The following is a 26148-nucleotide window of genomic DNA, read 5'->3' as shown; positions in this document are numbered from 1 at the left end:
CAACTTATGTTGCATTATGTAGATAGTGTCACCACTTTTGATCCAAGGTAATCTGGCCAGGTTTTAACTTCTCAATCATGTTTTCTCAAGGTGATATTTGAAGTATTTCTCACTACACAGTATGAAGCCCACCCTTGTTGTTTATGGGAGAAGACCACTGTGTTCCATACTGGGGATTTTCAGCTTTCCCTATTTTTGTGCAGCTGTTGAATTACAGGTATGAGAGGCTTGCCCGACTATAAAAACAAAGTTGTTGCTTTGTGGATGTTTTTCTTTTCTTTCTTTTTAAAGATACATTTTCAAATCAGTTGTTAAGGAAATTATTCGTGATCATTTGTTTCTCAAGAATTCGTAAACATGGAAATATCTTTTTAATGTTCTGCATAATTTCCCTTTTCTCCTGACTGCCACTAAATTTTAGAAGAGGCAGCAAAAATGTAAAAGTCCTAATAAGAAGGGCATTCAAACAACGTTTTATATCCTCAGGGTAAGACCGGAATCCTGCATGCCTTTTATTACAGAACCAGAAAAAAATACAAAAACAATTTTCCATGTGTAATCCTGTCTTGTCAGCTATTCATGTTAACTCCTCTCTAAGAACATGACTGGGATTTCTCCAATGTTTTAGTGCATCAGACGTGTTGTGCCATATAGGCCTGGGTAACAACCTGATATCTAAAGTGAATGCATTTAGGCTTTCTCTGATACAAAGTTCTTAATGCAGGAGTGATGCTTGATCTTTTGTTCGATTCTAATTATAAAGAAGCAAGGTCAGCTACACGACTTCTGTATAACAAGTTATGCTCCTCCTAAACCTTAAAATCTATCTAGCTGGGAGCAAACAGCTTGACGCCATGTTCTTAGACAACTACACAATGGTACCTTGATACTAGTTGGCCTTGAAACTCATCAAATTTGGTATTCATCACATTTTGACTAGAAAACATCATCTCAGTACTCATTGTTTCCTTGGTACGTGTCACACTTCCTAGAAAAGGTCCATTGTACACTTTCTTTTGTTTGCTTGCTGTTCTTTGTGCAAATAAGTACAGTACTGTACAATCATGGATCCTATGAAGGCTAGTGGTAACAGTCAACAGAAAAGAAAATAGAGCAGAAAAAAGAGACTGCAGACAAATATGAGAGTGGTATTCAGGTGTCTGATCTTGCTATACAGTACCGAATACCGAGAACAACCATCTCCACCACCGTGAAAAATAAAGAGGCCATCAAAGCAGCTGATGTTGCAAAAGGAGCAAAAGTTGTGATCCAACAAAGATCACAGACACTCGAGGAAGTGGAAAAATTGTTGTTGATTTGGGTAAATGAAAAAAGTGATAGTATTTCACAGTACATGATTTGTGAAAAAGCAGAAGTGTTGCCGAAAAACTGTCTTCAGGTGGGGAGGAGGTAAGGGAGAATGTCCCCAGTTCATTAATCCAGGAAATGTGCACAAAATTGGTGAAAGTGCAAAATTCTGTGGAAAAATATCACCCTAACAAAGCTCTAACAAGCCGCAATGTTAATTTGTTCTATGACCAAACAATGTCCCACTTTAGAGCCATCTTGAAACGCAGGCAAAAACAAGCAGCATTGGAGAGGTTTCTAGTGAAAATTAAACCTGGTGAGTCTCAAGCAGGGTTCAGTGGTGATGAGACAGAAAACGAAAAAAAAAAATGAACCCCTGGAAGGGCAGTTGGCTGAAGTTTTTATGGAAGGGGACTCCTTCCAAACAATAACATCTCTCCTCACCACCATTCCTTTAGGCCATCACAGTTGTACAAACTTAAAATTAAAAATGTAAAGCTGTACTTTTTATTAGTGAACTTATACTGTACCTACTGTTTATTACCGAACTTGTACATATTGTTTATTACTGAACTTGTAGTGTACTGTTTAAAAGTGTAGTTAGACCGTTTATTAGTAAAATAAACCTCTATTAATGCATACAAGGCCTTATAAAATGTAGATTTTCTGGGGGACTGAATGGATTAATTCAATTTACATTATTCCGTATGGGAAAATTTGTATTGTACTCATCGTCTTTGCCACTCAACGTACCTTCTGGAAAGAATTACAAGTACCAAGATATTAAATATATTGTAAGTCAGCCAAGGGTAGAAGGCTGATTCAAAGACAAAAAGTCTGAAATATCTCTGCTGCTTAAGAGGTTTAAGTATTTTGAATGGCCACTTAAAGTGCTCTTTAATTAAATTACTACACTCAAGAGATGCAACTTCTGTAAGAAACCAAAAAATGTAGAATCATTGCCATCAAAATCATCATGTGTCGCAACCCTCAGAAGATAATTCAAAATCAGCCTACTCACCCATCTACTCAAGACTTCCAGTTCCTCCTTTTTTAATGAGATATATGGTGTGGGTTCAGTGTTGAAATAGTCTAACCTTCTACACAGGATCAAATTATTTTGATTTCTACAGTCACAGAAAACTTTGATATGTAGAAGACAGGGTCTGAATCTCAGGCATTCACACCAAAGACATTAAAAATCAGATGTTACCTTGTTCAGCCACCTACCTATCCAATGACTCCCGAGCAACCCTATCACACCTGTAAGGAATTACAATCTGAAAGGGAGGAGGAGAAACAGTGGTTTCTGAAGCAGGACCATAGTAAGTTTGAAGCCAGACATAAGTGAGGATTGATACCCAAGAAAAAATAATTTACTTTCTTTATCTTGAACTTTCTGAAACTTTTACGATTCAGCAAAGATGGATTACCCCAAAACAATTTCCTCTCCTTTTAAATCTTTTGAAAAATAAGAGGTAAACTAGGGAGCAATGTAACTGAAGGGAGCTTCATCTCAGGATATGTGAATGGATTATAGTATAGTTAACCGAATTTGTCTTCAATAGACTGTTTTGTTAATTTTATATAAAAAAGTGCCAAAATAAAACCCATAATGCGGGGGGAAAAGTCATTCACACTATTCACTCCGACTGTTTTGTGTATTTTATAAAAGAAACAGTGCCAAAATAAAATCCCCGAGTAATATAGGGGACATGCCCCCCCCCCCCCAAACTCCTTTCATTCCAATATCCACTATACAAGTGCTTAGGCCCAACACCTCATTACTTAATAAACAACTCTAAGGTCAAAAAAACCTTGAAGTAGGTTAACACATTCTGAGTAAAGCATTCCATTTCTTATGACAAAATTGGTTAACAGTACAAATACAGAGTGGATGAACCTTAAGTATGGCAAGACAGTGGCCCCAGTTTGGACAAAAAGGCCCAGAAGAATCCATGGCCAGACTTTTAAAAGGCTAAAGTAACCCCATCTTTCTTCTTTTTTGTAATTAAAGTTTATTTCATTTTATGTTTTCTTTTTCAGACTTTTACATTTTTTGTATTGCCCAGAAATGGATTTTCTTTAAGAAAGCAACTGACCAAGAGCTAAAATCAGCATTACAGGAAATGTTTAGCAACATTTTTTGCACTTGGTGTGGGACTGTAAAAGTTACCTTAGTTAGTTAGTATTACTTTTATTAATAAGTATTATTTTTATTAAAAGTAAAACAAACACAAAGGGAGAAGAATCTTCAGGGGAAAATTCAAAGTAACATTCTCAGGGGGGGGGGCGACATCACTGATCCTCAAAAAATAAAATACTGTAAAACCGAAGGAGCCTAGAATGTTACTCAGGCTTGGTTAGTAGACCCAATCCATCAGAAATAAGAATGGATTTTACTGCCCCTGCTAACTCTAGGATGGAAAAGGCAGGAATCCTGCTATCATACTACAGTCCTCAGTAGAAACTGAGTACAGAACTCTAGTCCCGCAACAAAAAAGGGTGGGGACAAACCACCGGTCTGGAAGCAGGCAAGTTCTACATAAATGTCACATCACTGTGTGGTGTGCATAAGGCATTAGTAGGCGTATGGTATTTAAAAAATATGCTCTGCTGTTTTCAATATACACAGTAGCAAGCAGCCCTTATATGCTCCCCATCTGTTAGCCAAACGTACACTCTGATGTTCCCACTTAGCAGGGCCCAAGCCCATGAGAAGAAATGGCATGTGCTAGGCGTATCAATTGCAAATAACTGAGGTGGGGCACTGCTAATGGCAGAAGGTGGATTAAAAAAAAAGTGCATCTGAAAAAGGAAAGACTATGAAATTTAGATAGACTGCTGAGAGACAAGACCTACAACAGTTCTATAACACTAAGAAGCTAAATCAGGCAAGTCATTTAGCTCAGGTCAGGAAAAAAAAGGCAGGCAAGAACTGTGCAAGTTATTCTCCCTAATAGCTAAGCTGGTCTCTAATGGAAACAGTTCAAGAATGCAACTGAATGCAAGAAGGGACAGCTAATCACCAAAATTATCTGGTTAAAGCCTGGTGATTGCCCGAAATCTGTCCCATTACAGGTATGTCAATCCTGAAGCAATGGTCATTGTAACATTCATGCCTGATTATTCATACTTTGTGCAAAGTTTGGAAATAAATCACAATCTTGTACAAGGTGGTCAGTAATGGGTGGCTAACATTCAGGGAGACTTCAGCCAGAGACTATGTTCTACAGTCTCTCCCCACTGTTGCTTCTTCACTAACGGTAATGAAATGTGGTTGGTTCCTCACCATGTACTGTTCTAAAGTCATTTCCATTGTTAATTAATCATGCTTTACCATGAACAAAGAGCTATATTTAGACAGGAAGTATTAATAAACATAACATTTTAAGTGTTTTAACAAAAATTCAAGGTAGAATACAAGTCTCTGCTTATTACCCAACCGTTCACAAAGTCATACTCAAGAGGTAAAATTCATCTTTCTATTAACTGTGCAGCACATTAGAAGATGGTCTACACTTCAAAAATGAGCAGAAAATGTTTAGTTCAATGCTCATGTTCATTTATACCATTTTACAAGTACATGCAGTAATAAGAGTGTGATCTAGTGCTACAGACTTACCGTCTAACACTGTCCCATGTCATTAAACTTTATCTACCATCGCCCAGCCCTGCTAAAACACGTGCGCATACACGCGCACACACCTGAAATAAAATAAACACTAGCAGCAAATGTATAAATTAGAGAACTTATGTGAATAAAAGGCAAAGCTAATTAACAATGAACTTAAACTGACATTTGTTTTACAGCTCAGTAGCTCACATTAATTAGTATTTTGTACTTAGCAGGAGCTCAGAGTACAAAACTGAAAGAACTTTCTTTTCGTGAATAAGGATGTTTCTCCTTGTCCCAATATCTACTTAAATCAAAGGTACATAAGCTTCCCAGCCCAGCTTTGCAATGTTCCTGCATTGCCAGATTTAAGCACAAGCAATCTGAGCAAAACCTAACAATGATGGGACAAAGGCCCACGAATAGGTACAGATTTTAAATATTGCTCATATGAACTTAGAAAGTTGTTAGAAAAACAGGATTTGTGTCAGCTTGCATATTTACTGAATGTTATGAAGTCTGAAACTCAAACATATGTTATTAGTTAGTGACTTCAGTCCTGAATGATTTGCCAGAAAAACAAACTTTACATGGAACAGACATGAGGAAAAAATCTAGCCATTCTGCAAATAACTGGACAATTAAGAAATATTTACACAAGACTCTTGTTCCAACTCCAGCACAGGAACAAAAAAAATCTATAAAGAGAAGTTGATGCCACATACAAATATAATAATCGTCTGCTGCAATTTATATGATGTTTTGCTTCAGTGCTTCCAACCTCTACCACTGACCTCTGGCAATGACCTGCATCAAATTTGTTCTGCTGTAAAGATTATGCATTGTACGAAACATTCAGATAAGTAGGAATCGTCAACTTAGCAATCCTTACTGTACAGAAAGTCATAGTAGTAAGAACGTAGTATAACACAAGTTATCAAAAAACACGAAGCCATCAAATGGCGGTATACAAAGGGGTTATCAACAAGTTCAAAATTAATCATTAAATCATTTATTGCATGGCTTGCTTATGAAACTAGGAGGGGACACCCTCATGTAGAGAATATAGGAGGGCCTCAACCTTTAAAAGCGAATGACAGTGCCAGTGTTGGAATTCTACTTTTCTTCAACACTGTTGAAAATCACAGGCAAAAAGGCACTAAGGAATGAGACTGCAACTGCCATGAAAATGACACACTGATTTTGGAATACAGAGTGACAAATCAGCAAAGCCAGAAAAAAAAAACATTTAATCATTTGAAAAAAGCATTCGCAGATTCTGAATTTAAAAAGGGGGAACAAAAAGATCAGCTATGTATATAACAATAGAGAGAGAAATCATCAAGTTATTTCATCTCATCAGCTAGTTAAAAGTAAACAAAACTGCACATTCTCAAAAAGAGATAAACTATGAAATGGGAAAAGGTATCAGGGCAGCTTGTGAAACTGCAAGCAGCACTCGGGACTGATTCTAGTCGACAACTGACTTTTCAATAAAACCCATTACACTGAATATTCTCACTACACTTCCTCTCAGTACAACAGCTTCTGTTATCACCTGTGTGAAAATCACTGAACATAATACCGCCCACTTCAACATCTTCATGAGACTAAACTGTTTAAAACTTTTTTTTGCATAGTATCCAATAAAATCATGCTTTCCTAATGAATTTAGCAATTACTGGCATAATTTTGAACTGTCCAGAATTTCGCTGAATGTCATGATTTTTGTCTATTTATGGTCTTGTTCCTCATAAAAATATATATTTTTTTCTGGCAAATCACTGAGAATTACAGTAACTAAGTGATGGCATACATTCCAGCAACATCCTGACAGCTTAATATGTAATATGGGATATGTAATATGGGAACTGTTCTGATTCATTCTTAGACTGACTATCTCTGCCCCAAATTCACTCCACAAAGTCCACTGCTTAAAACTATGAAAAGAAAAAGCCATCTTAAAAGATCTTTCAGCTTGCTTAAATAATGTAAGCGACAAAATGCTCCTCACTGCCAGTACAAGACATTTCAGTTTATCCAGTGAGATATGACAGCTTCATTCACCACATAATGATCCCAATACAAAGCAAGCAATGTCTTTCGGCTTCTCCCGTTAGGGGTCGCCACAGTTGATCACCGGTCTGGCAGTGACCGGTCTGGCAGTGAAGTTCTTACGGTGTCAAACTGCCAGCTCGGCGCACAACCCTCACAGAAGGCACAGGCACGCACACACACACACATACACATACATTCCCCTACTGCCTGCCTTTAAAACTCACTCCACCACCGGGAGGACATGCAAACTCCGCACAGAAGTTGCTCCACCGAAACCCAAGAACCTCTTGCTGTGAGGTGACAACACTAACTGCTGCACCACTGAGGCCAAACTAGATCTCAATACAGCTAAGGGTCAATTAAGTAGTCTAATCCCAAGTCTGCAATAAACCATCGCACAATTGACTAATAAACTTTTCTCCCATTTCTGTCCATTAGGTAGGTGTCATGACAGTAAGTTCCTAAAATCCACTAATCTGCAACATACCATTCCACCCACACCCTCCCATATTTAGTTAATTAATTATCTAACTAAGGCATTCTCCCTTTCGGTTAATTATGTAGGTGTCATCATGTCAGTTAGTTTCAAAGTTAGCTACAGGTGAACCTACACTTTTCCCTTCATTGCTGCTCAGTGATCCTGTGCAAATTACCCCACCTCTCTCATCGATCATGTAAGTTTATTCAACAATTTCATTTTTCAGACTGTGCTTGGCACCAACAGCTTAACGCTCTAATCCACCCAATGTTGTGTGAAATAATCTGTTCCTCCATTACTGACATTAGCACCCTATTCATTGCATGGGTGTCCCCTTCTAAGGGGGAAAGAAAACTTCTTTCAGTGACTTCACTTGATGTCCAGTGAGGCACAGACAGTGAATGAAATAGGTGTGAGCTGGTCTTCACCCAAGGTCAACTCGGATTTTCTTGTTTAATGCTCTAGCAATGTCCTAAACAGTCCAAATGCTGAGCATCTAATGCATGCACTGTTGAGCCTTTTTGTGGCAATTTCACATCGCTAATTTTGCTTGACAAACATGCCATCTCATACAATTACAGCCACAGTGTACGCAACTAGCATTAGCCTGCTGGTATCTACTTGAGTTGGTTCTGCTGTGGGAAACCTCTACTTCCACCCCATCCCTCAATGAATACTGCAGACATCTCCACTTGCTCAATCCTACCTCCACTGTCTAGGTCACAGACACTGAGTTCACAATTCAAATGTAGGTCATCAGCTCTGTACTCAGACTTCCAACCTCTATACACACCACTGGAGTCAGTCTCCTTTACAGAATGTTTACAGCCTGTGGAATAAATATTCATCAAGTTGAGCTAATGAACACCATTACAACTTCTGAACCGTGTGGAACCAGCAGTGCCGTATGTATTAATTGTTCGTTTTTCTTTAAAATGAAATAAGATGAACAATCTATTAAAAATAACTCAATTTAGTCTATGCCTGGTCTGTACTGTAGTTTTTATTCCAAAGCTGCAGGGAGGAATTTCAGGAAAGGTCTCATCCCCTAAATGTTATAATTACATGCACTTTAAAAATGAAAAAAAAATATGTAGCAGTAATTATAGCAAATGGTGGTTTGTCTACTTTGTAAATAAGTAGTACAAATGAGCTAACAGCCACAGAACAAAATAGGGAAGCCTATCAAGAAACAGACAATAGCTGACTCCAAAGGTGCAGACACAATACAAAGCTATTGCAGTCCACCAGAAGTAATGCATTACAAGAGGAGCTACACTCCAGTACTGTGAAAACATTTTATTACTGAACAAAGAGATTTAGCAGGGCTGTTCGCTACATCAACTAGTGGACGAGATGACTTGTTTTAATTAGCAGATGTACAATTTCTGTTACTTCTGCTGCTGTATAACATGCTAAAAATCAGCTTTCTATTTTTTTCTGCAATGTTGAGAGAACAGCTAAGAAAAAAATTTCAGCTGAAATGCAGCATTTACCACTTTTTTTCAGGGCATAATTAAAGAAATCAGAAATGTCTAGGGAATGTAGTCAGGTTCTACATGTCACAATACACTAAGAAAAGCAATACAAATTAATTAAATATTCACATAACATGCACAGTCAAATACAATTCTGCACACCTGCGTGGAAAATAGTTAAAAGGTATTACAACTTATGTCTAACTACTGGAGCTGCTTTGGGAAAAGTCACCTGCACTAGTTTTACTCTGTGTGGGTACATAAATTTCCAATTAAACATTTATATAGTTAGAATTAACTTAGGACATGGACAATGAGGGCTACCAGAGCCTAGCCTTCAAAACTGGTACGGGTTGTTTTAGTTTTAGCTACTAAACAGCTGCTACCTGCCTCCTCTGAATCCTAAAAAACACGTACATTTTTTACCAGTTCTAATACTTTTTGTAGAAAAATACTATTGGTATTATGCAGAAAAACTGGGATATTAGAAGTGAAACACCTTGTAATTTAGCAAAAAAGAAAAAAAAATAGAGACCAGATTATACAACACAATTTCTGTTTTCACAGTAAAGAAACAATCCTTTACATTAGTTCAAATTACAAAACATCCCACAATAAATCATGTTTTGGTAAAAAATATGCCACTATTTGGTTCTGAAAAAGTTCTAACCCTAACACAAATAGAAATATTTCTAAAATTAGCAGTCCTCCACCTCCTGTATCACATATACAATGCAAATGCATCTTTAATAAAGGAAAGTAAGAACATACTACCTTTCCGTTCAGAACGTTTCCTACGTCTTCGTTTAAATCTGCGGCGTACAAGGCAGAAAAAGGTTCCCATTTTCAAAGCCCCGGTAAGAAGAGAAGCCATACAGAGTTGAAGCCACAAAGTCCTGCTGCCTCAGGTCACAAGAGTGCTAAATCTCCCTCTGCCTCACTTAATAACTCTCTATATTAATACAGCGTTTCATTTCAATGAGTCGCTACCAGCAAGAAGAGCAGTTAACCCTATCCTTTCTACCTCAGCACTGCAACCTTTCTTGCCTCTGTTGAATGTAACTTGTCAAAGAGTCTACTAAAACAGAATTGCAAAGTGTACCAACTGCACATTACATCCACAAGTCTAGTCTTTGTGACAATCTGGTTAACTCTTTGATGCAACAACTTAAACAAGCAGAATAAAAGAAGATCCCTGCTGCAAAGACAAATCATTGGTATTTGTTTATGAAGTTCCGACTTTGGGGAAACTGTTGGCTGCCAGATGATACATTGCTAGTTGCAAAAGAAATAAAATATTTCCACTAAAATGAACTACTTAAGATATAAAGTAATTTTATAAATCATTTTTTGAGAATTGTATTTAAAATGGTTCATATAACACATTCTGTATTGCAGCTCATGAAGAATAGGAAACAGAATGTCTGAGATTCTGTGTATATAGCCTTATGTGAACTATTTCAGACAATATACACAGTTTAATTATTACATTGAAAATGACTGCAGGAGGACTTAAGGAAAACCAAACTCAGGTATATACTGTTAAAAAAAAACATGCTGGGAAATTAGTGAAGTGACTTAACATAATAAATTTATCAATTATTTTCAGCAACTTAACAGTTGATCATGGCTCCCTACCGAAATCTTGGCACACTCGAAATGCCAAGTGCTGACAAGCCAAAAAAAAAAAGACTGAAAAACCCAGGAAAACAGCGAACCTCAAAGATGGCTCTTCTCCTTTAAACATCCTTTTTGCAGAGGGGCAAGCCCCCTTGTACCCCCCCCCCCCCAGACACTCCGAACTTATATACACCAACTCAGAGATTGCCATACTCTGAGAAAAGGGAATATTCCAAGAATATTCCAAGAAATGGCCACCTCCGACTTAGTTTTTCTGCCATTTAATCGCTGTTACGTACGGTCTTCACTCTAGACAGTCCTGACATTTCAAATGGTTACTGCTGAGCATGATTTCTAGACTTTCAACATTTTATTACGTTTTTTTTTTGTCTTAGCCCTTCTGCTTCCTAAATTAACAGTCAAACACTTTGCTGCAGAATTTCTGCTTGCAATTCAATGCAGTAGACAAAGCAGTCAGTCCTCCGTCTAGTGATCAGCACTCAAATGGTGTTGGGGTGAGAAACAGCTAATAGTGGGCCTTTCTGCTATTAGGAGTATTGCCCTTAAGGAACACCACCTGGCACCCAACAATTGGCAGAGTATGTAGTTATGTTCAGTGCATGCCCTCTCCCTGAACAGTCTAAGTTTCCAACAGCAGTGAGCAATCTTGTTTTTACCAGGAATTAGCAGATTTGGGGGGCACTGCTTAGTGCTTTGCTCTTCAAAAAACTGAGTTGTCCACATACAACTCACTCCCATTTCTGAACCAGGACTTCCAACATCATGGATGAAAAAAAAAACTCTGCCCCATTACATTAACACATCTTCTATACTTTACATACTTGCCTAACCATTTGTGAAACTTTTTAATTTATTCATTTTTTTGGGGCAGGGGTCTAAACTCTGAACTCTGGCATATACATTTCAAAGCCCACTACAGTGACTTGTTCCCTCTTTGGATGGCCAGTGATGGTAAAAGGCCTTGAATACCATCCCTGTAAGAATTTCCCCATGCACAATAATGACACTTTTGACCTATCTGCACATATCCATTTGCACAGCCCACTGATAAGGCAGTAGATAAACAGAAAATCATACCCTACCAACATACAGAAATCTGTCTATTCAATCCACTCTCATCACTCATGCACCAACTTGATACTAGGTCAGTACTCCAGTTTTGGTCATTGGTATTGCAGATCATTGAATCATAGGCAAGTACTACACTAGGGTTTATATCAGAACATCGAAGGCTGATAAATCTGAAGCTCAAAACTTTGAACTTCAAACCTTGAAGAGCAAAAACATCAAACCGTGGAACGGAGATCGCCATAGAGTGCGGGAAGGGAAGATTTCCCTTTACTGCACTACAGTACGATCTTGGAGTTGGTATATATTAAGTAGCGGGGTGTGGGGGTGCAGGGGGGCATAGAGCATTTTGGGGGTTCTTTGTAGATTCGATTTTGTCAGCTTTCAAGGTTTGCAGTTCAAAGTTGTGAGCTTCGGACTTGTAAGCTTTCAATTATCTGATATAGACCCACTATACTAAACTGCCTTTTATGTCATTTTAAGCCTAGCTAATGTCCTCAAAAGTGAGACTCATTTCCTGTACCCTATGTCTGCGAGGTAAACACCTTAACCATTATGCTAACACCCAACCCCTGGGAGTAATCCCGCTGTAGCACTCAGCTAGCTGGAAACCAACATTGTTTTAGCATAAATTTGAGAAAGTCGTACCAAATACCACATACAAAGGCGATTGCTACCATCTTGTATCCAGTTTTCTGATGCAAAATGTTTATAATGACAAGTTTAGTGGCTTATTGAATATTTTAGCATTCATTACTCCTGTTATACAAGACAGGGTCATGCAGCCCCACCTCAGACCTTACACCCACTTTCACTATGGTAAATACTGATGGGCCACAAAACTTGAACACTCCACAAAAAGTTAAAACTGACATCTCCTTTGCAGAGACCAAGACTCATCTGTTAATTGGTCCAGGCTACAAAAAGCCTGTCCTGACCTTACCGAAAATTCCTGCACTTCATCCAAATGATCAATGCAAACTCTTCTATACCTCTATGACTTACTTTAAAATCCAGGTCGTCAATATGAGCAAAGGCACAAAAAGCAAACTGATTTTTGTTTATCTGCATACCAGTATTCTTATGGGGAAAAAAATCTAATTATATGTTTTCCATCTTGCTTTAACAGAGAGGATCTATAAAGAAAACAGTCCCAAGAGAGATTAAAAAGGAAAAAGGGATGATCTTGCTTCCGTTTTTATTAAAATTAACATCTCAGATTAAACACTGCAAAAATATCATTCCATAGGGGGATTGCAAAATCAAACCTATTTACTAAAATGAAACAAAACCAAAAAAGGAAATCAAATTTACAGAAAGCTATTTAAAATTGCCACCACAAATATTTAACAGACAATATTTGATTATATTAATCTAAGAAGCACAAAAATTAGGATTACAAAAGTGAGCTGAAGACTCATGGAAATGGCTACCAGAATGGATGGTGGATGAAAGTACAAAATGGCATTCAAGAAGGCTTTTCACAACTACAGAAAGGGTAAAGGGAAGGTAGGAACAGATGGTATTTAGAATGCTGAATACACTTACAGGGTAGCTCTAACAGGCTTATTGGCTCTTTCTCCTTTAAAGCATATCAAATGAATATACAAGGCCATGTCCAACCCGGAATTAATGGACATGCTCCACCTCAAAAAATCCAAATCCACCAAAACCACTAGAGCAAGCGACTTAAACCTTAGCACGGATATAAATAGGACGTGCTGGAGGGATAGATTTATCACTCAGAGACTCCCTATGCTGTGGAATAAAATCCCGGTCCATGTGAGGCAGAGCACCTCGCTGACTCTGTTCAAGAGAAATCTAGACCTGTGGATGGGAGATCGTAGGTTTACCCCGGGAATCATCTCTGGGTCACTGCTGGACAGAGGCACAACAAACTAATGGGCACAGTATTTTTTCATATAAGGGGTGGCGTAAGCCACAATAATTTGGGCTAGGCTTATAAATGCCTTAGGGCAGATAGGTTCATAGGTTCATAGGTTTATACTAGGCTATTACATAAGGACTGCTAATGCAGACTAATAAAGAAAGTATTTTTGTAAATTAATGCAATACTAGATTCCTTAAAGAAAATGCTGTCCTGTAGGTGATGGCAGGGATATTTCAGCTATTTTTAGGTACAGGCAAGGGTTCTGAATACAGATTTTTAAGGAGAAGATTCCTTAAAGACCCACTATGATCTCATATTACACAGTTGCAGGGAACAGTTCAGGTAATAGGCCAAAATGCAGAAAGCACAGTTCTGTAAGTAGACACATGAAAGCAGACCATGTTTGAATGATCACCTGTAGTAGCCTAAGTTATATGGGATATACCCTGTACAAGATACAACATCCAGAAAGCTTCTAAAGCTTCAGGCCGCCTTCCATGTGCCCAAGCCATTAGTCAGCTCGAGCCAAGCTGACTAAACACAGGTTTGGGCACCAAGCCCTTCAGAGCTTTCATGCCAACTGAGAAGGGGAGTCCTGAGAGGACATTGCTAAGAACAAAAAACAAATAAATGTCCACACCCTGGCATAAAAACAAGGAAGGCGGAGGGAGGGAGCAGCTAATGCAGCTGTGATCATTCAAACATCTACGGTTATAGTAAAGCTTTCTTACAAACTGAACTATGTTCTTTATATTGATTACTGCTGCAGGAGCCCAAGCTACATGAGTGGATTCCCATAGCTTAGAACTAGGAGGTGACAGAATAATGGGTCTAGGAGCAAGTGGAGAGTGGTCCTATCAAAGCCTGACAGACCTGGAGAAAAAAATCTAGCACGTAGTGATTTGTAAAAAAAGTATGTACAAAGAACCAGGTTTACCTCTAGAATTCAACCCTTTCCAAAAAGACAAAGAAAAGTCAAGGCCTTGGCAGAATGTGCCTTGACCATGCCTGGAATAGTTTTGTTATGGTGGGAGTAACAAAAGGTAACAGCCTGAGACTACCATTTGGAAATGATCCGCTTTGACACAGGTTGCCCATTTTCTTACCTTCACAAGAAATTAACAACCAATCAGAAATTCTGAAATATTTTGTTCCGTTAAGATAGTACCCAAGTTGCCTGTGGACATCCGAAGTATGAAGTATTTTTTCTCCATCATTTTGGGGTTCAGGGAAGAACATGGGGAGATGGACAATTAACCTTAAAGTGAACTCAGATACCACTTTAGGCATAAAAGGACTAGATTCAGGAAATAGTCTCTGTGGAAAATGGAATAAGGCTCACCCACCTTAAGAGCCTGCAACTCAAGATACTCTTCTTGCGCAGAGGTCAGAGCAAACAGTAAAACAGTTTTGGATGTTAAGAACCTCAAGTCAGTCAAATCAGTTGGTTCAAATGGAGCAAGTGTTAGTTTCTCTATCACAAAATTAAGACCCCCAAGGACAGGCAACCAGTTTTCTTGGAGGTCTCATATGCAAAAATGCTTTCAAAAACATTCTGACATGGGAATGACTTCAGAGAGGAGATCCATGGGCAGACATGTTGAAATGGCAGACAAATGAACCTTGACAGGGGAGTGAGACAGGCCATAGGAAAAAGTAACTTACATAAATAGTGTAAAACCAGAGAAACGCTAGCACTGAATGGCTGCTGGTTATCTTGTTGGCACAAACTAGAAAACCTTTTCCATTTGTTAATATACGATTTTCTAGGAGCAGGCTTTCTTGCCTCCATTAGTACCTGCTGCACTTCCTCAGTAACCAGCTGCCTAGAAAATATTAAGACCCTATCATCCAGGCAGTAATTTGAACCCGTTTGCTGTCAAGATGCACCAAACACCACTGTTCGTGTGTGAGTAGATCCAGTCTGTAAGAAAGCTTGTAGTAATTCCTCTTGCTTGTTGCAATTGTCCCTGGCCAATTCCAAAAGAAGGGAGAACCACTGCTGCCTGTGCCAGAAGCGAGTCACCACACCGATCTTGGGGTATTCCAGAGTCTTCAGAAGTACCCCTGATATCAGTGGAAAGGGTAGAAACGCATACAGGAACATTCCCGTCCAAGAAAAAGAAAGGCATGTGTCTTCCAGGCCTTCTTGCACAACATCCTGAAACAAATCTAGATTTAAGATTTTTGCTTGGAAATTTTTACATAGAGTTTTATACCACTAGTAAACTACAGAGAATTTATTTCTCAGGAAGACAGCAAATGTTGGAGGTGTGATGGGGAAAAAAAAAAAAAAAGAGGTAAATGGGAACATATTTTTTGGGAGTGTAATGAGTTGGCAGACTTTAAAAATTCCCTGCAAACTATCAGAGATACCTGGTGAGTGAATTGGTATAACTAGGGAAATGATTCCTCTGAGATATGTTACTGGATTTGCCTAGACATAGTAAAGCCTTACCAAGTCTAATTATGGTGCTGCCAAAAAGCAATTACTAGAAAATGTAAATCAAATTCTAAACCAACTGTACTAGAAACAGTGAATACAGTAACAGAAATAAAACAACTGGAATTGGGATTTTAGAAAAGAGTAGGAGCAAATTAATGTCTGTCTGCTTGGGATGACATGCTGGACAAGCCACGCTGCTTCGCAAGGGACGGCTTGCATCTGTCACCACTGGGCTTCCGGATTTTGGCTAAGGCTCTTGCCACCCCCATAGGGCCTTTTTAGGCAAGGCTCAAGAGACAAACCCACCTCCTTAGAAAACAAAAATGGAAACAAATTAAGGGTAATGCTGCTCAACGCCAGAAGTCTAAATCTCAAGATGCAGGCTCTCGAAGCACTCCTCAGTATGGAGAACATCGATGTCTGTGCAGTAACTGAAACCTGGTTCAAGGCTCCTGAGAGCACCCCAGCGCTACCAGGCTATACCTCGTATCATGCTTCTCGGGCAAAACCAAAAAGGGAGGGGGAGTGTCCATATTCATCAAGGACACCCACACCTCCAGGTTAGTGGCAACACATGAAGCATCAGAGACCATCCAGGTGCAACTAACCATAGGCAAAACTGCTATACAACTGGTAGCATGTTACAGACCACCCTCCCAATCTCAGGAACCCCATTCAGCCTTCCTGAAGACATTGGAGGATATGAATGTCTCACCAAACACCATCATATTGGGAGACTTCAACTACCCTAACATAGACTGGGTGCATTATTCTAGCCCAAACACCCTAGCCCAAAGGTTCCTGGAATTCATAAATTCAAATGCATTGGAACAGCTAGTCACCTCTCCCGTAAGGGGAGATAATATACTAGACCTGATCATCACAAACATGGGGAAAAAGTGCTCCACACCGGAAGTATACCCCTCACTAGTGAGATCTGACCACAAACTAATCACCCTAGATATACATATCCCACCTCCACCCCCAAAACAAAAGACTACAGTGAAAAACTTCTCAAAAGCCGACTTTACACTTCTCAAAACCAAGATGGTACCCCTTAAGCCCACTGGGCCAGTGGAAACCACATCCTACAATGCAGAATCCTTCACAAATGCTTTCTACGGACATCTCCAAGAATGCATGGATCATGCAATCCCAAATAAAACCAAGACCCTCTCCACCAAGGGCAGGCGTCCTGTCTGGTGGACCCCAGCCATAAACAAATTGTACAACAAAAGAAGGAAGCTACTGCATGATGGAGCAAAATCCCATAAAGAGAAGGCATCTCTGATCAGCACTAGTAGAAAGCTACGTTCTCTCATAAAAACATCCAAGGCCAGCTTTGACAGAAAAATCGCTATGGACACTAAAGATAACCACAAGGCCTTCTTCTGCTATGTTAGAAACCTGGGCAGAAACCCTCAGATATGTTCAGAGTTAGTTCACAATGGCAAAAAATACACTGAACCCACAGATATTGCCAACATTCTGGCAGACAGGTTCAGTGCAAATTTCTCCCCTCCCTCACCTCCAAAAGAAGAAATACTTATCCCAGCTGAATGTAACCTCCCTGTCATCTCAGATGTCCAGGTGAGAACCGCCCTCAGCAAAGCTAAAACACAGCATCAATGGGACCTGATGGTATCCCGGGTTGCGTACTACGTGAACTCCAAGAGGAGCTAAACCCGCACATAAAAATGCTATTTAACCTTAGCCTTACTACAGGATATGTACTTGAACACTGGCGTACAGCAACAGTAGTCCCACTCCACAAAGCAGGCACCTCTACAGACCCTGGTAACTACTGCCCCATAAGCTTAACCAGCCTGGTCTGCAAAGCTATGGAAAGAATCATTATGGAACTCAAACAGAGACATTGGGGACTTACAGACACTTGATCCCACCCAGTTCGGCTTTGTAAAGGGCAGATCCTGCCTTTTGAACCCGGTTGACTTTTTCGAAACAGTCACTAGAGCCATTGACGAGGGCAAAGCAGTCCATACAGCCTACCTGGACTTGGCTAAAGCTTTCGACACAATACCCCACTCAGGCATCATAGACAAGCTCAACAGCTTAAATGTAAATCCATATGTCACAAGATGGGTTGCAAACTGGCTAAAGGATAGAACCCATAAAGTCAAAATCGCTGGAGCCATGTCAGACTCAAAGCCAGTCACAAGTGGTGTCCCACAGGGCTCTGTCCTGGGACCCCTCTTGTTCAGCATTTATTTCTCAGATGTGAAAGCAAACATGGGAGGGTTGTGGCTGACAAAGTTCGCAGATGACTGCAAACTAGGCGCCATAGTCGATACACCAGCTGACACATACATCCTACAGAAAGGCCTCACTGAAACGGACAACTGGTGCCGGAGTCATGGCCTTAAACTAAATGCCAAAAAATGTATGGTCATCCCCTTTGGGAAAAACAAAGTACCCATAAATTATCACATAGACAGTAACCCACTGAGTACGGAAAAAGTAATCAGAGACCTGGGGATCCAAGTCGATAGTGACCTCTCATTTGACACCCACGTTGTCAAAGTGGTTAGAAAGACTTTCTACCTTGCCCACCTTATCATGAAGGGATTCACATCCAGATCAAAGGAGGTCATTGTACCCCTATACTCCTCCCATATCAGGCCCATGATTGAGTACAATGCCCCATTTGGTATGTACCTCACCCGGCACTTGCAACAGCTGGAGAGACCCCAGAAGTACCTCACCAAGAGGATCAAGGGTCTCCAACATATGTCATATGCTGCCAGACTAAAGAAACTCCAGCTCTATTCAGTAGCATACTGCCTACTCAGAGGTGATCTGTGCCTAACGTACAAGGCCATGTCCAATCAGGAATTGATGGACATGCTCCACCTCAAAAAATCCAAATCCATCAGAACCACGAGAGCTAAAGATTTAAACCTCAGCACAAATATGAATAGGACATGCTGGAGGGACAGATTCATAACTCAGAGGCTTCCCATACTCTGGAACAGAGTCCCAGTTCATGTTAGGCAGAGCCCCTCACTAACTCTCTTCAAGAGAAATCTTGACGAGTGGATGGGAGATTGTAGGTTTACCCCAGGGGTCATCTCTGTGTCACTACTAGACAGAGGCACAGTAAACTAATTCTATTATGTAAGGGGGTCTTCACTGTGTCACTACTAGACAGAGGCACAGTATTCTAAATCTATTCTGTACACTTTTGTACCATTACATGGGGTGGCGAAAGCGACATCACTATGGCTAGGCTTATAAATGCCCCAGGGCAGATAGCCTAGTACTAAACTATGAAACATATGAAAAAATGGGAACTGGGAGAAATATATACAGGGGAGGTATGAGATTTAAAAGAAGGTAGGATTTGAATGAGCTAGGAAAGGTCTGACTGACAATGACTGGGTAGATTATAAGTGATGTATAAAGTTTGCAACTAAAAGTATGCCAATACGGCTTGGGATGTAAAATGCTTGCAACTAAGATTATGTCAACATGGTTTATTTTCATTTACTTAAATGCATGGTTGCCTATGTCATAAGTGATAATTTAATGAAGATGTTTCTTGTTTAGGAAAAAAAAAAAAAGGTCCTGGAACAAATCTTGCCAGGTGATTGTTCAGAGTGGAGGCAAACAGGTCTACCTGAGAGATTCATCAAAGATGGATCAAATCTTGGTAGACCCCCTGATATAGTTTCCATTTGCAAGAGTCTGCCTTTGTCCTGCTCATGTTCTCAGCCACACTATTTTGCTCTGGCAGAATGTAGGAAGCCTGTAGAGTGAGGTTGTGCTATAAAGCAGTACCTCATGCTGACATGGCTAATCTGCATAATGGGTTAAGACCTGGTTCCCCTTTGCTTATGTACCACATGACTGTGATATTGTCAATAACAACGCAAAGTGGTCCTAGTATCTATTTCATATTTATGTGCTTGTGTCTGTCTTTGTTGTCCCAGATAGCTAGCACCTTTATCCCCCTTGATACTGATCCCCTAGCAAAGTCTGAGGCGTCTGTTATGACTAACTGCTCTGGAGCAGGAGGGGAGAACAGGGACCTGGATTCAAGGACAGTTGATGTCCCTACCAAATGATTTCTCTTCTCACAAATCACAGAACTGGAATCTGAAAAGAAAAGGGGTGTTTTTGTTGGGGCCAAAAAGACTTCAGACTCTACTGTATCTTTCTCATATGGAGTCATGGAGTCTTACCAGAGGTAACATGAGAATCAGATGCTATGAGACCCAGAATCCTGAGGTATTCGATCACAGTATCTGAAGACTGAGTGGAAAACCACTGGATTAAAATCTAAATGTAAATCTATTTTTCCTTTGGAAGAAAAGATCTTTGTACTGAGGTTTTATCACACACCCCAGGAATACAATCTTGCGTGACAGAGTTAAAAAAATAATTCAGAATGTTCTATTGGAATTCCAGCCAGCATAGGAGATCTCTCACCCAGATGAGTGATTAGTGACACTTTGAAAAGGATTCTGCAAAGACAAAAATATCTCTAAATAAGGAAAACACGGATACCCTGTAGCCTGCAATTTGCTACAACTATCGCTAGACACTTGGAACACTACTGGGGAAGTGGATAGCCGAAAGGGTAAGGCAGGAAACGGATAATGTCATCCAGATACAAAACATTAAGAAACATCTGAAGTCTTGATGAATAGGAATGCGAGCCTAAGCTTCTTTTAAATTTAAAGTAATCAAAAAACTCAAATGAGGAAGGGGGAGTAAAATTGTATATTTTGAACTTTACCAGCAGAAAAAACGGATGTAGCCCAACACCACAGTGTAGTCCAATGCTCGAGACCAGGTTCAGCACAAACGTGTTTATTCCAAAGCAAACAATCCTCCAGACATTAACGCCTTTGTTGAAAACAACACATTGCGTTTTCGTTCCCAATAGACTTCATCAGAAAAGACCAATGCATCCAAAACTATACTTATATATATACCTATCAATTAGTCATAATTACATTCAATTAACATTCATAGTGGTACTGGATATTCGGGGGGGGACCCTGGGAAACCAGAATTGAATATAGAGAATTATGGTGGCAAATAGCATTAAATGCGGACAAATATCCAGGGTTAAATGACAATATTACTATATTACCCTTATTGAAATTAAGAGCAGCAAAGTTATAGTAAAAATATATATTAGCTTTTGCCACTAGAGGCCCCCCTTGCACTGCTTTCGGATATACATGCATTATGAATTTTGAATTCTGAATTCTCTCCCCTAAGCCAGTTTTGTTTATGGTCTAATGTTTTAACTAATATTCCAATAATCTATTTTATTTCCCTATTTATATATATTGAAATAACATGCATATATATTCATATCTTAAAGTGCTATTCTGATATGCAATTGATTTTGATCCTTATTATTAGTAATAAAATATTTATGTTTTTATGCATTTTTAAACATGATTTGAATAAATTGGGCTGTTTTTAAATTATATATTTTTAAACTACATATATTCATACATACATATTTATTATAATAAGTTTGTATTTTAAACATTTACACCACATGTATACATATTTTCAATTTTAATAATTGTAAGACAATTTTAATATATTTTGTATTAAGGAATTGACTGTGTCTTAGTTTTCAGTACTTGGTAATTCTGCTTTAAGTACCACTATGAATGTTAATTGAATGTAATTATGACTAATTGATAGGTATATATATATATATATATATAAGTATAGTTTTGGATGCATTGGTCTTTTCTGATTAAGTCTATTGGGAACGAAAACGCAATGTGTTGTTTTCAACAAAGGCGTTAATGTCTGGAGGATTGTTTGCTTTGGAATAAACATGTTTGTGCTGAACCTGGTCTCGAGCATTGGACTACACTGTGGTGTTGGGCTACATCCGTTTTTTCTGCTGGTACAGTTGTGTTTAGAGTCTTTTCAGCAGTTCCTTCTGTTTTTTTCTTGATATTTTGAACTTTGGCAATATCCCAAACTGGTTTAAGAAAGAAGGGTCCAGAACTGGTCTCCACGCATGTTCTTTGACACCAAAACATGCCGTAATTATTTACTTATTTATTTAAGTTTGATGACCAGGGAAGTCCACTGTGCCTTTCAGTGGAGGCCCAGGGAGAAAAGCTCCACAATAACTGCAAGTTACATTTCACATGTTACAAAAGGACATAGTTCATACAACTAATTAAACATTTACAGAGTAGCTCCATTATATTTGCAACTGGCTTGTCAATGTTACAAAAATGAAAAGACATAATTCAATACAGAAATTTCAACATTTACATAAAGTGAATATTTTTGTTATAAACTTAATTGTAGGTTTAACGTTTCAAAATATATAGCTACTAGCCATTATAAGTTAGGAAAATATTATGCATGGAGAGGGTAATAGTATAATTGAGATTGGACAGTATAGTACAATAGATAGAGAGAAAATTAGTTTTTGGTAGGGGAGGGATTGTTTTGGGTGGGATGAAGTAATAATAGAGGTAGTTGGATGATTCAGTGCAAGGTGGAATGGGGGGGGGGGTTAAGTTGGAGCATGGCAAGGGCATTCCCATTTGGAAGAAAGATGAGACAGTAGCTGAGATTTGAAATTTGTATGGTTAGGTAGGTTGCATAGGTGTGTGGGAGAAAGTTCCACTGTTTAGCTAAGGAGTGGGACAGCAGTAGATGGGCAGGAGGTCATGCAGGTTTGTGGACCTGAAGGAGATTTTGGTTTTTGGATCTGAGTAAGCGGTTGGGAATGTCGGGTTTTAAGGGAAGTAGCTAGAGCTGGGCAGTTGGAAGGTTTAAAGATGAGCTTGTGGGCAATGGTGAGTTGTAGGTAACTGAGGTAGTTGGGTAGTTCAAGCCAGTTGAGGGTGAGGAGGGAGTGGCAGTGGTGTGATGAGTTTTTTTTGAATTGGTTGTAAATTTGGAGATCTTGTGGTAGCAGGATTCAAGTTTGGACCGAAGACCAAGATGAAGATTGGTGAAAAGAGGGGCACCATACATAAGGGAGGGGAGTAGAAAGGTGGATGCAAGAGTTTGACGGGTAGAGGGGCTTAAGAAGCGGTTGTGCCTGTACAGGAGACCTAACCTTTGGTGGGTTTTCTTGATTGCGGAGTGGATGTGGGTGTCAAATTTTAGTTCTTCATCAATAATGATGCCAAGAAACTTGGTGATGGGAACAGTTTTAAGGAGAGTGTTGTTTTGGCTCTGTATGGTGAATGTGGATTTGTCAATGGAGTTTTTGGTAGGGGAAAAACATTAGCTTGGTTTTATTTGCATTTAGTGCCAAATGGTTAGACTGCATCCAGGTTTCTGTTTTGAAGAAGGCTAGTTGGGTTTTTGCTAGGAGCTTGGAGGGAGGAAGGCTGAGCAGATGACTGTTGAGTCATCTGCATATTGGATGATAGATGATACTGGGATGGATTGCTGAAAGTTGTCAATGAATAGGTTGAAGAGAAGAGGGCCAAGAACAGAACTTTGTGGGACACCTGTGGGTGTGGGAAGGGAAGTAGCTGGAAAACCAGGCGATAGTGGTGGGAGAGAGGTCTAGGGTGGAGAGTTGGGATATAAGTATGGTGTGTGAGATGGTGTCAAAGGCCTTTGACAGATCTAGGAATAGTGTGGATACGAACTTGCCTGAGTCGCGTTCGAGATTTATGGTTTCAAGAAAGGAAAGGAGGGCAGTCATGGTGCTGTGGCCAGGGCAGAAACCGTGTTGGGTAGGGAAGAGGAGATTGTTTAGTGTTAGGTGTGCCATGAGTTGTGCTTGTATTGTTTTCTCTAGTATTTTAGAAAGAGGGGAAAAGATGGCAATAGACCTGAAGTTGGTGGTATCAGTATTTTTGCCACCTTTGTGGAGGGGGATAATGTAAGCATGGCACCAGATAGAAGGGATGTAGGATTCTTGTATGGATCTATTTATAAATATAGAGATGGGGAAGGCAATTCTGTCTGCAGATTGTTTGAGGAAGGTGGGTGAATTGTTGTCGGGTGCATTGCGACAGGGTTTGAGTTTGAGGAATCTTTTTATAGTGCTTGTGGGGATGGGCTTGAGGCAGAAGGAAGTGGAGGGAGGTTGAAGATTGGGGTGGCAGTTGGGGCAGGAGGGGGTGGTGGAGGAGGAGGGGGTGGGAAGGAGGCTGACAGTTTAGCTATGCAATATGAAAAATGAGTTGAACTGGCTTGGCTGTTTCAAGGTTGGGGCCTGAGCAGGGGTTTTCTTTGTTGCCAGGATGCAGCATGGATGAGATGAAGTCCCAGAATTTTTGGGGATTTGTTGAGTGCAAGGACTGGAGTTTGGACTAGTGGGCTTTACGGTCTAATTATTATTTTTTTTTGCCGAGTTTCGTAGTTGCTTATACTGTAGGAGGGTGTTAGAGTTTTTATGTTTTTGATATGGTTTCCACTTTTTGTCCCTTTGGTGCAAGGCTAGTTTAGTATATTTTGATAACCATGGGCAGGGATTGGTTTTGATGCGTGTTTGGGCGGGGGGGGGGGCTTGCTGATTGAGAAGGGTTAGGAATGAGTGGTTAAAGTAGAAAACGGCATCATCTAGAGGAAGGGTTTTTAGAGGGGACCAGTCAGTATGCTTTAAGCATTCGGAGAAAGTTAGTGGGTTGAAAGAGGAAAGATCGCGGGTTTGGATGTAGTGTTGTTTATGCAGTGGAGATTGGAGACTGTCGGCAAAGGCTGGTAGGTGATCTCTGAGAGGATCAGGTAATGTTCCGGCTTTGGTGATAAGGTTTGGGTGAGTTGTTAGGATCCAGTAAATGATGGTGCCAGAGGTATCATCTTTATTTGGTCTGGTTGGAGATTGTATTAGTTGGGAGAATTTGTACAGGTTGTGTGGGATGGAGCTTCAAAGTTAATAGTTTTCCAGTTGATGTTGGTATCACTGAGTATATAGGTTTCATTTTTTATAGGAGAACCAGGACAGGATGTTTTCAAGAGTTTTGATATTATCACCAGGGGGAATATAGAGGGCAGCAATATATATGGACTTGTGGTTGTTTATTTTTAGTAAACCTATTATAATTTCAGCACTTGCAAAGGTTGGTATTTTATTGGAGTAGGTAGTTATGGTATGGGAGGTGGGGTAGATTATTGCTACTCCACCTCCTTTTTTGTGAGCTCTGTTGTTGCAAATGATTTGGAAACCTGGTGGTAGGATTTCAGCCAGGTTTCAGAAATGGCAGTAATGTCAGGGTGGTCATGGCAGAGCCAGGCATAGAGGTTAGGGAGCTCGTTTTTTAGGCTTTGTGCATTAACTGTTGTAAGGCGAATGGACTACGAGTTTGTGGGTTGAATGGTGGGTTTGGCGAGACTGATGTTAGGGATGGGTCCGGGGTAGGGTTGGATGTCGCCGGCTAGTGAGAGAGACATGTGGTGGAGAAGAGTGAGGCATTGTGTTGGGAAGGGTAGCTTGGGTTGTGTGAGAGTAGTGATTTTCTGGTACCACATTTAAGAGGGGAGTACAGGAGGGGTTGAGTTAGGAGCAGATTTGGTTTGAAAAAATAGACTGGGTTAGAGGTGAAGAAGTTTATGTGAGATGGATGAGTAGGATGGGAAGTGAGGTTGATGGTAAGATGTAGTGGAGTGTGTGTGCGAGAGTTATGACAAGGGTTGGGAAAAAGTGTGAGATAGGTAAGAGGAGAGCGATTAGTAGGGCAAATGGGATTATAGGGAGAGATGTTATGTAGAGCATTGTAGGAGGGGTGGATGTTTGGGGTGATGCAGATCTACAGGTGGGTGAGGTTTGGGTTAGGTGTATTGTGATTGGAGAGGTGTTGGGTGGGGAGGTGTTAGGGGGTGTATACAAGTACAGGTAGTGGGGGCGGATGAGATTTGGGGGCAGGGTAGAGAGCAGAGTGAGCCCAAAGGGCTAAGAGCAGGTTACACCTTCCGGGAGGAGCAGCAGTCACCAAACAGAAAACAATCAGTGAGAAGGTTAGCAACTACAAAAATAGGGCAGCTTATTTTGGATTGAATATTACCTTTCTGTTTGTTTTTATTATTAATGCACCAATGGAGAGCTGCAGTTCACTGAGAAGTAGGAAAATAATGTAGTTATGCCAGGGGTTTTAGAAAGGGACATGCAGTAAATTATGACTCTGTCTTCTTCTTTTGGCTTTTCCTGGTTAGGGGTCGCCACAGCAGATCATGTACCAATTA

General features: G+C 39.9%; 1 protein-coding gene across 3 annotated transcripts in view; it reads right to left on the bottom strand.

Moving 5' to 3' along the window:
• Nucleotides 1-26148, bottom strand: part of ADARB1 (adenosine deaminase RNA specific B1) — a 1484163-nt gene that overhangs the window by 858417 nt on the left and 599598 nt on the right. The window contains exon 1 of one of the 3 annotated variants that reach the window (XM_044075986.1): nt 9713-9942. The exons of the other annotated variants lie outside the window; for them this stretch is intronic. Within the exon in view, the coding sequence (XP_043931921.1) occupies nt 9713-9812 (100 nt within the window). The 5' untranslated portion in view covers nt 9813-9942. Of the gene's footprint in view, nt 1-9712; nt 9943-26148 lie in introns of those variants that run through there. 3 annotated transcript variants of the gene reach the window in all.

Source organism: Protopterus annectens, chromosome 6.part1 (assembly GCF_019279795.1).
Source record: "Protopterus annectens isolate FY-2018-M chromosome 6.part1, PAN1.0, whole genome shotgun sequence".
NCBI classification, from domain to species: Eukaryota; Metazoa; Chordata; order Ceratodontiformes; family Protopteridae; genus Protopterus; species Protopterus annectens.
The sequence above is the reverse complement of the archived record's forward strand: the minus strand, read 5'-3'. Positions and strand labels throughout refer to the sequence as shown.